The sequence below is a fragment of the Pelobates fuscus genome, chromosome 7, assembly GCF_036172605.1.
Source record: "Pelobates fuscus isolate aPelFus1 chromosome 7, aPelFus1.pri, whole genome shotgun sequence".
NCBI lineage: Eukaryota > Metazoa > Chordata > Amphibia > Anura > Pelobatidae > Pelobates > Pelobates fuscus.
This window is the reverse complement of record NC_086323.1, coordinates 59,802,662-59,812,815: the sequence shown is the minus strand read 5'-3', so window position 1 is coordinate 59,812,815 and position 10,154 is coordinate 59,802,662. Positions and strand designations below refer to the sequence as shown.

Below are 10,154 nucleotides of genomic sequence, written 5' to 3'. Positions count from 1 at the left end.
GACTTTCCAAAAAATAGATTTTTCCCACCCTGACAGAGAAATATGAATTTAGAAGCACAGTAGATAGAAAACAGAGCAGTAGAAAGAAAAGGAAGCAGAGATAGACAGAAGAGGTGAGTACAGAGCTACAGAAGTGTTTATTGAGCATGCTACAGAGGTAAGCAGAGTACACAAGATGAAATCAAACCACCATCAAACCTCCCAACTTTGTTAGAAAATTAATTTTTAATTGTGCCGCTTTGAAACTATACTGAATTTTACATTTCTAAAGATGTAAAAACTCAACTAATAGAAAATATACATGACCATTTTCTTTCTACATAGATAACAGAATCTATGGATAATGAGGCCAAATACATTCATTTCAAAAATGTACTTGTCCTTACAGTATCGAGCCAACAGCTAACCTGGCAAGTGAACTGTTCAAAGATTGCAACTTGTAGATTCTGAGCCATGTCTTTAGTCTGGTCTGTTTCTAAATATAAAATATTTTTGAAGAGATTTATTAAAACAGAATATTACAATGCAAGGTAAATTAAGACTAAAGGCACATAAACTTTGGTCCCACCTGGTTGTCAGTTTAAAAAAAAAAACTGCCACAAATTATTCTATTGTCATAGGCTCTCCTTATCATTGTAAGATACATGCACCAGTTACTGAAAATTGCTAGACCAGTCTGTACATGCTCAGAAATCCACAACTATATTTCCAACAATAATTACAAACGAAAAGATGGCAAGATATAGATAAATGCACATCAGTCATGTCAACTTCAAAAACTACAGAAAATATCAGCCACGAACAAGACATTACTTTAGTGCCAACATTTAAATGATACGTTTCACAAGAGTGTGTACAAAAAGGTTAAGATTCTACAATGCTTTCCACATATCTGAAACTTCTAGGGATTTTGTTTTCTTTAAGAAAAAAGAAAAACAAAACAAAAAAACACAAAAACACAAAAAAACTTCATAATGAATTCATGCAGAATTCAAAAGAGAACAGAACTATCAAGGCCGATGATGGATTTAAAAAACAAAACAAAAAAAAAATAAACCCTCCTCACAAATGCATTGTATGCTTAAAAGACCCACAAATAAAATAGAATGATATAGAAAGTTGAAAGGCCAATGAATGAGAAGTTCTAAGGAGGAGGAACCAAAGCTTAACCTTTTTACACACCTCCTGGTGCAAAATGTTTAAACTCACATGTAACAATGTGCCTTGAACATTGTAATTCACAGATATTCTAAAAGTTAACATTTTAGAAATCATACTAATTCTGTAAGGCACATGTCCATGTATTTACACAAAGCAAAATAAACAATAAAAAAAAAACTGAACCTAAAAATGTTTAACAAATTGGCATCCCTAGTGATCTTGGAAAAAAGTGCAGTTAAATTTAACCGCTTTTTTCAAACAAAATTATGTAATTTCATGAACTAAGGAATGATAACAGAGTGAAAAACAAAGACTCTGGTCCCAACTTTCCTGAACAGTCCATTGGTGACAATACACTTAACAATGCAATAAACCCTGACGCTCTGCTTTTTTTTAAATTGTTGATTTTGAGAAAGAAACTCTCAGATGGTGGTTATCGCCAATATTGTAGTTGTGGAGGTCAATCAATGCTTGGATGGCTTCTTCAACTGTAGACATTTGAAGGAGGGCCATCTTATGATCCCTGTGTGAGTTAGGAGAAAAATGTAAATAACTAATTTTATACCAAAAAGAAACGAACGATCAAGGGAAAAAAATAAAGCATACTTACTGAAAAAATTTAAATGCTTTCACAGTGCCACCTGTATTTGTAAACAGTGTACGTAAGTCTTCTTCAGTTATGTTTTGCCTAAAAAGAAGAACATTACTTTACAAACAGCACTGATGACGAACAGCTGCTTTTTGCAGTTACTTCACAGATAATTACTAAAAAACGTTTTTGAAGGACCATAGTTAATGAGGCACCAGCCAAGCATACTGGAAAGCTATTTCTGCTTGCTTTACTTATTATTGTGGTTTGTCTATTCTTAAACAGTGGACCTGTCATTCCAATTAAACAGCTGCAATTTCATAGTTATTAACACTTCTATATCTCAACATATTCACAGTGCTTTACAGTTTTACACTGAGCATTAACCGCAATAAAGTTGCAAAATAATATCAAATACAATGTGACCAGTTTAATTGGATAGTGTAAGCACCAAAAAGACTTTATTTTGGGGTGCAGATGCTGCCCTTCATTTTTGCAAATGAAAATCGTGCCACTGTATACACTTTGCAATGCCCCTGACTTGCTTGTGGGCATACTTTAGCCTAATGGAAAGAAGTTTATGAATGGGAATAACTGAATAGACATTGGTAGAGGTCATGATTTTGTCTTTCTATAAAGACAGACTGATAAATATACATTTAATATAAAATAATGCCAATATTGTGATTAGTAAAATTAAGTGTTAAATCCATACTTTATATTTAAGAAATTCACATCTGAATATTGGTACAGGCAGTATAAACAAACAAAACCATACGACTTGATATTTACTTCTGAATACCATCACAAAAAAAAAAAAAAAAAATTAGTATGAATACAATGTGCTTTATATTAGCATGAACAGTTGATATTTATACTCTGTGTCCAGCATTGTGGAAATTGATATAGGGTCTTAAATAGTCATATTAATAAAAAATAAAAATAAATAAAGAGATTGCATTTTTCTCTCAACAGAGTATTTAGCGCAGTTGTGAGTAGAAGTAGACTAAATTTACTTACGGGATATTGGACAGATGAAGAGTTGCAGATGGTGGGAAGATATTTTGAAAGTTTTTTGAGCCAGGTTTTTTAAAACGGTGTAAAGGGGAATTGCCAAAATCTTTTGTAAGCCCTTGATCATCAAGACCTTCACGAGGTAGCTGGACAGTTTGGTGTTTTGACAATGTAACCCGAATAATTTTCCCATACATTTTTTGTCCATTAAGATGGCTCATTGCTGAAAACAAAATGCAGCCTCAATTAGGAAAAAAACAGTAAATTTGCTATACAAATTATTGGTGTTATTGTCGGTCTAAAAATGAAAGGAATTGGGGAAAACAAGAAACCTCTTTCAAAATCAAATCTTTTAATCTTGTAAAGCTGAAAATTTGTTTGTTCATAGAACTAGCTTAAATAGTATTACTTGCGCTTTTCAATTGCAGTTATGCAACGCAAACCACAATTATGCAACTTAAACAAAATAAATATTGTCATGATAGAATGAGATTTAAGCATTATATTCACAAGTTAGAAATTAGCTTAAAAAGAGGTTCCCAAATCAATCTTCATCACCCAGCAACAGTCCAAGTTTTGTAAGTATCTCCATTGGAATCAAAGATGAAATATAGAAAATCCTGGATTGTTGGTTGGTAATGAGGACTGGTTTCACGGCCGTCACTAACACAAATTAAAGCGAAACTCTAGTACTAGGAATACAAAATTGTATTACCAGCATTATAGTAGTTCCCACTTTGTCTTAGTATGTGTTTTGACTAGTTGAAGAAGCACTTTAAAGGGACACTATAGTCACCAGAACAACTACAGCTTATTGTATTTGTTTTGAGGAGTATAATCAGTCCCTTCAGGCTTTTTGCTGTAAACACTATATTTTCAGAGAAAAGGTAGTGTTTACATTACAGCCTAAGGATACCTCCACTGGCCACTCCTCAGATGTCTACCAGAGGTGCTTCCCGGGGCAGTGCTGCACACTGTGCAGCACTGACAATGACTAGATCTACCAACTGGATGGAAACACTAAACTTTCCACATAGAGATGCATTGATTCAATGCATCTCTATGAGGAGATTTTGATTGGCCAGGTCTGTGTTTGGCTTGTGCTGGCTCTGCCCCCTGACCTGCCTCATTGACAATCTCAGCAAATCCAATGATTTCCTAAGTGAAAGCACTGTGATTGGCTGAGATCACTTCTGATGTCAGTCAAGGAGGCTGATCGTGGCAGATCCAGCAGCAGACTGGAATTAAAGTAATATTTTACTATATTTAAGGGGACAGGGAGGCTAGATGGTGTTTTTATGACACTAGGGTCAGTAATACACGTTTGTTCTCCTGACCCTGTAGTGTTCCTTAAAGGGGTTTTGTTGAAATCAAATGAACTTAAAGAGCATTTGAATCTAATTTTGGCTTTACAGTCATACTCTATTTTACACATTCAAATCAGATAAGTTTCTTTAAAAAATAGTTTTCAGATTTCTATTGTGTAACTCCATTCTCTTTATGTTCTTTATAAGACATACTTTGTCCAGCCAATAAGAGATCAGTGTGAGCAGAGTTGTTGACATGACCCTATACCAGGCACTCACTGTCCTCTTACCATTGCTTTGATGCACTTGACTAGACAGATAAAAAGAGGACAGTGATTGGCAGGGTGTCCGCAGCTCACCTTTTCTCATATTCTAAAGATTATAATAGGAGTTGAAACAAAAAGGTAGCAGGGGAAATTTGAAAGCGACTTCCATAGAGAATTATAGAATATTTGCAGACACGGTTAAGATGAAAAGGGAATGAATTGAGGAAGATATCGAGCAACAGAAGAGGTTTGCTAAAAGTAGGCAAAAAAAAAAAAAAGTTGACAGGATGGGGATTACATTTTTTTTATTTTTCCTTATTTTCTATTGTGATGTTTAGTGGGTTGGCCTCTGAACAGAAATTAAGCATCAATTTCACAATATTAAGGTCGCTGAAGAGGGGGTAGTCTATAAATACCAAGGAAAAACAGTCTTTGTCAAACGGTTTGGCAAATAAAAATGGAGAGATGATTCCCATACATGTGATTTGAATGCCACTTTAACCATGCATTTCCAATCAGTTTTCACTAAAAGTTTACAGCTCAAATAATTTTTGACTAATATATTTAAACAAGTTAAAAACAAGCTAACATGTACGCGATACAACTAACAATTGGGCAAGAAAAAATAAATAAATGATCCCACTCATACAATCACTCAAAATCAAACCAATTTTACGAAGTCAGTGTCTGCCATGTATACCCAACATGAACAGTTTAAAAACTATTACTCATCTTAATACAATAAGTATTATGTAGAATACAGATGGTGAATCAATTATCAAGACTGATCATTGTGTAAGATCTAACAAGAAGAGCAAAGAGTGCGGTATTAGAAAAGTGAGTATGTGGTTGTGCTCCCAGGTTACAGGTCAGTGGTTGTCCAAGTAAAAAAAAGAGACAGTCAAGCTACTGTGAGATACATAGTCTCATGTAGTAAGGTGTCATTTTATTATAGAGCAAAAGCATTATTGGTCTTTCTAAAAAAGCAAAGAAATTGCTTTTGTCAAACATGAAAATTCATTTTGGTTTGACTATTAAGAATTAACCATTCAAAAAACAAACAAAAAAAACAAAACAAAACAAAAAACAGAATTGTAAGCAATGTTTTCCAAATATACTGGCACCTTTGTAAATCTTTACAAGAATGTAAAAAGATTTTTTAAAAAAAAACAACCCCCCCCCAAAAAAACACTCACCAAGTTGTGATTGGTTCCCATCAGCCATTTGTATAAGTGCACTGTCTTTCTTATTGTATAGAATCTTCACGCGCTGCACATCTCCATAAACACCTTTTTCAAATTCACAAGAAGCAATATAAAGAAGAGTATACATGTAAATCAAGGTTTATGAAAGACCACACAGCTCAAATATCAATGACACAATCAGACATCAATGTTATCAATCAGTCCTAACATTCACAAGAATGAAAAGCAGATCAAGATTTTCAACAGTGAAATTTGGATAAGAATACAAATTTGATATACCCTCAAAGCTATGTGAATGATAAAATTAAAAGACCATGCAAAATAAATCATCATGCATTAAAATAATGCGACTATGGTGAGTTTTTGGTTTGTTTGTTTTTTAAAATAAAAAAATAAAATAGCAAAAATAAAATAGCAAAATAATCACTATTCAAATTTAAGCCCGACTGCTAGCTACAAATAAGAATTAAAGGTGAAATAAAAATGAATAATAAAAGTATAGTGCTAACAATAACATACCGAAGAGGGTAAACAGACTTTGGGGCGAAACCGTCTTTAGAAGGAGAGAAGAGCAAGCAGCGTAAGACAAGAAGAGAGAAGAGTCGAGGAAGAGCGGAGATGAACAGATCATCCATAACGAAGGGTGGTTCCCGTAGAATGGTGAAGGTGGTCATGGGTCATGGTTCAAGGCAGTTAATTGGGGCAAGTTGGTCCGAGGAACACATTGTTCAGGCAGAGGAGCATGAACATTTTGAGTGGGGAAGGTGATGACAAACACCAGGTGGGAAAGGATTCGACACAGAATTTGGAAGACAAGGAACAAGAGGAAGAAGACAACCACACAGGGAAAGGATGTAAAAGGGGAAGGTAAACGATGATGCAGCACACAAAAAAAAATAAAAATGAAAAAAAATATATAAAAGAATTGGGGAGAAAATAAAATAAAAGGTCAGTACAAAGGAAATGCAGGAGTTTGGTAAGAAAAATGGTTGGTTTATGTACTGTACAAGAGAAACTGAATAAATGTAGTCATCCAAGACAAATATGGGTAAACACATTCATATCAGAGTACATCATAGTATAGAATCTCAACAGGGAACAGCATGCAGTAGAATTCTGAGTTTTTTTGATTTACTGCATTAGCACAGCTGGCTTTGAAATGTACGGGAAGCCTCTTAAATGATGGGTGGCTGATTCTCTAAACATGCAACAGTCAGGACAATAAAACATGTCAAATGAGATCAACGCTAAACAATGTTTGCTATAGAGGAGCACTCAAATATGTTGCAATGTCTAGACAGCAGCATAGAATTAATACTCTTCAAGAGCAATTATTAAATAATAAATTATGGCCATCACAATAACCTGATTATTGAACTTCCCACATTTCATACCAGTATACGGAGCACCCAAACGCAAAATGTAGAAAGAGTGAGTTAAAGGACAGCTTTCAGGAAGAAAAGCAGGGTTTAGAGAAAGACAGTTTGAGAAAGTGAAAGAATGCCCAGTTACTGGAAAGAACATAAAGATTACTAAAAAGACAGGAAGAGAGCTTCATCAAACTCTTTGGAAGAACCTTGAAAGAAAAATGTATTAGATAGGTTGACAAATATAAATTTGTATAAAATAAAAGAAAAAGCAAAATGAAGCATGAAATGAAAACATAAATGTTACAGAAAGTGGAATAGCAAAAACATAATTTAACTAGAAAACTAAAATCTTGCCATGTTGCTTTGCAATTTATGATATATCTAATTAAGCTAAGTGGAAGGATACAAAATATAAGACAGCATACATCAATCACATGAACAATTCTCAAAACTGGCTTAATTCTCCCCACAACAAAAGGTGGTTTCCAAACTAAAACCAATTCAAATGTACATGACACAAAGTATTACAAAAGCCGCTGTTTCAGCATTTCAACCAATCTGCAATGAAATGTATTTTATTGCGAACATTTATGGAATATATAAAACAGTACTATGTATCTTTTGAATTATGTGCCATTTTTAAAACAAATGATTAAGGCTTAAGAATAAAACGCCAAAACAAGCAGCCAAACAGCAGAAAAAGTGACCAGTTGAAATCATTCATGTATGATAATTGTACAGCACTATGGAATTTGTTGGCACTTATATTATTGGCACAATAACAACAAACAAAATTAAAATGACTGGAGGTTTATATACAGAAAGAGATGCTTAACTTGTTGAAGCTATTAAAAGCATTCCTTAAAAAGGATTTTAATATTTGTAATTATTGCTATGTCATGGAACAGTAACTGTTGTAAAGTTGTATTAGGTAGGTTTTACAGTTTTAAAAACGTGAAGGAATAAAAGATGGTTTGAGAAAAAGTCAAGAGAAAAAAGATTAACCCGTATATATGGTATGTGAACATGATTACACAGGATAAAATGAGTTATCACTGACCTCTTCATTCAAATTGCTTACAAGGAGTACAGTGTTGCTACCAGCAGAAACTCCATGCATACCAACTCGACCTGCAGCAGCAGCAGCTGCTGCTGCAGCCGCTGCATTAGGAATTCCCAAAGGACTTAATGCACCAGGAACAGCTTAAGAAAAATAAAAAAATAAATAAAAAACAAACATTACTTTACCAAAATGTAAAAGGAGCTTAATGTTTATGCATGTTTTATTTTAGACAATAACAGCATAATTGGGTGAAAAGAAAAATATCACTGGAGAACAAGGAAGACGTACTAGGAACAGTCTATTCACTTTTATATGCAATATGATTTACATATACGTTTCTTGAACCTGATTTTCAGCACACTTTGACATCCTCCACCCATTCTGTGGTTCCTTCAAATGCCCCACCCAAGTAAACTTTTGCTCATATTGATCAACTAGCAAAGACCGCAGTAACAGCATTTAGGCAGCTGAAAATGGATCATCTGAATGCATTGATTTAGCCAGCTTGGTACAGTTCTTAACTTATGCACATTAAACATGAGGGCAACAGCTTTCTAGTCATCAACAGGTATCTTTTTATAGCAAAATTTAGAGACCAAGATATAAGGTAAACATCGATAAGTACTTCATCAACCAATCTAACTGAAATCATGATAAAGTCATTAGTCTGAAGTAGAAAAGACACCATTAATACTTGGAGCAACCATAAGTACTACTGCGAGTAGTTTAGAGTACCTCAAGGTGACCAGTGTCTTCAGTTTAGCAGGTTTAAAAAAGGATACAATACTACTTTTAATGACTTGTGCCTCTTGCCACTGTTCAGTGTCTGTTTCTCGACTGAAAATTTTCTCAACTAGTGACAGGGAGTTACCAGCTGCTGCTTCTGAGAGTCAGTTGCAAGGTAGTGGCTAAAGCAGGGCGTGACAAATTTCTTTCAAATCTAGAAGTCAGCTAAAGTTAGGAGCCAGGTTTTTCAACGCCAAAAATACAATTCTTAAATGGACACTACAGTCACTGGAACCACTACAGCTTATTGTAGTTGCTCTGAAGTCTTTATCCTGTCCCTGCATGCATTTCAATGTAAACACTGCATTTTCAGCTCCTGGATTCTTTACACTATTCTCTAGAGTGTTCCCTTTGCCCATTTTTTCTATAGGTTTTAGTGAATCCCTATTGCTTCCATTTTGAGTGACATAGTGTTAGTCAGACTCCCTCTCTTCCGTGTGTTACATTAGGTATAGCAGAACTATCTACCTCCACTGTTAACATTGCTGCATGGTGACACATCTAGTGACAGTCACTCAGACAGCCTCTAGAGGTGCTTCCTGGGTCAGTGCTTCACATGCTTCACACTGTGCAGCTACTATGTTAATGTTCCTTAGAGAGAGTTCAAAGAAGGGCTACTAAACTGGTTCATGGATTGCAGGATAAAACTTACCAGGAAAGGTTAAAGGATCTTAACATGTATAGCTTGGAGGAAAGACGAGACAGGGGGGATATGATAGAAACATTTAAATACATAAAGGGAATCAACACAGTAAAGGAGGAGACTATATTTAAAAGAAGAAAAACTACCACAACAAGAGGACATAGTCTTAAATTAGAGGGACAAAGGTTTAAAAATAATATCAGGAAGTATTACTTTACTGAGAGGGTAGTGGATGCATGGAATAGCCTTCCAGCTGAAGTGGTAGAGGTTAACACAGTAACGGAGTTTAAGCATGTGTGGGATAGGCATAAGGCTATCCTAACTATAAGATAAGGCCAGGGACTAATGAAAGTATTTAGAAAACTGGGCAGACTAGATGGGCCGAATGGTTCTTATCTGCCGTCACATTCTATGTTTCTATGTTTCTATGTTCCCTATAGGGATGCATTGATTCAATGCATCTATATGAGAAATTGATTGGGACAGTGGCATTTTGCCGTGCATGCGCAATAATCTCCCAATGTTGTCCTATGGGGAAGCATTGGATTGGCTAAGATCGTCAAGACTGATTATCTCAGCCATGGAGGTGGGGCAAGCTGCTGTGTCACCAGCACGGTGTGGGGAAAAAAGGTGAGTAAAAAAAACATTCCCATGTGATTGGAGGGGGCAGATCATCTAAACACACACACAGATACTCACTTACAAATAATAACTTTTTTTATTTTAATTTATATACCTTTGTAAAGTTGA

The 10,154-nt window shown here is 35.0% G+C and overlaps 1 protein-coding gene across 1 annotated transcript in view; it reads right to left on the bottom strand.

Annotated features, from left to right (window-relative positions):
• Positions 1–206: 206 nt before the first annotated feature.
• The window catches only part of PTBP2 (polypyrimidine tract binding protein 2), a 48,405-nt gene continuing 38,457 nt past the window's right edge, over positions 207–10,154 (bottom strand). The window contains exons 9-14 of the mRNA XM_063428338.1: positions 7,973–8,115; positions 6,062–6,095; positions 5,534–5,626; positions 2,771–2,987; positions 1,772–1,849; positions 207–1,684 (exon numbers count right to left, since the gene is read on the bottom strand). Coding sequence (XP_063284408.1) covers positions 1,555–1,684; positions 1,772–1,849; positions 2,771–2,987; positions 5,534–5,626; positions 6,062–6,095; positions 7,973–8,115 — 695 coding nt within the window. The 3' untranslated portion in view covers positions 207–1,554. The remainder of the gene's footprint in view (positions 1,685–1,771; positions 1,850–2,770; positions 2,988–5,533; positions 5,627–6,061; positions 6,096–7,972; positions 8,116–10,154) is intronic.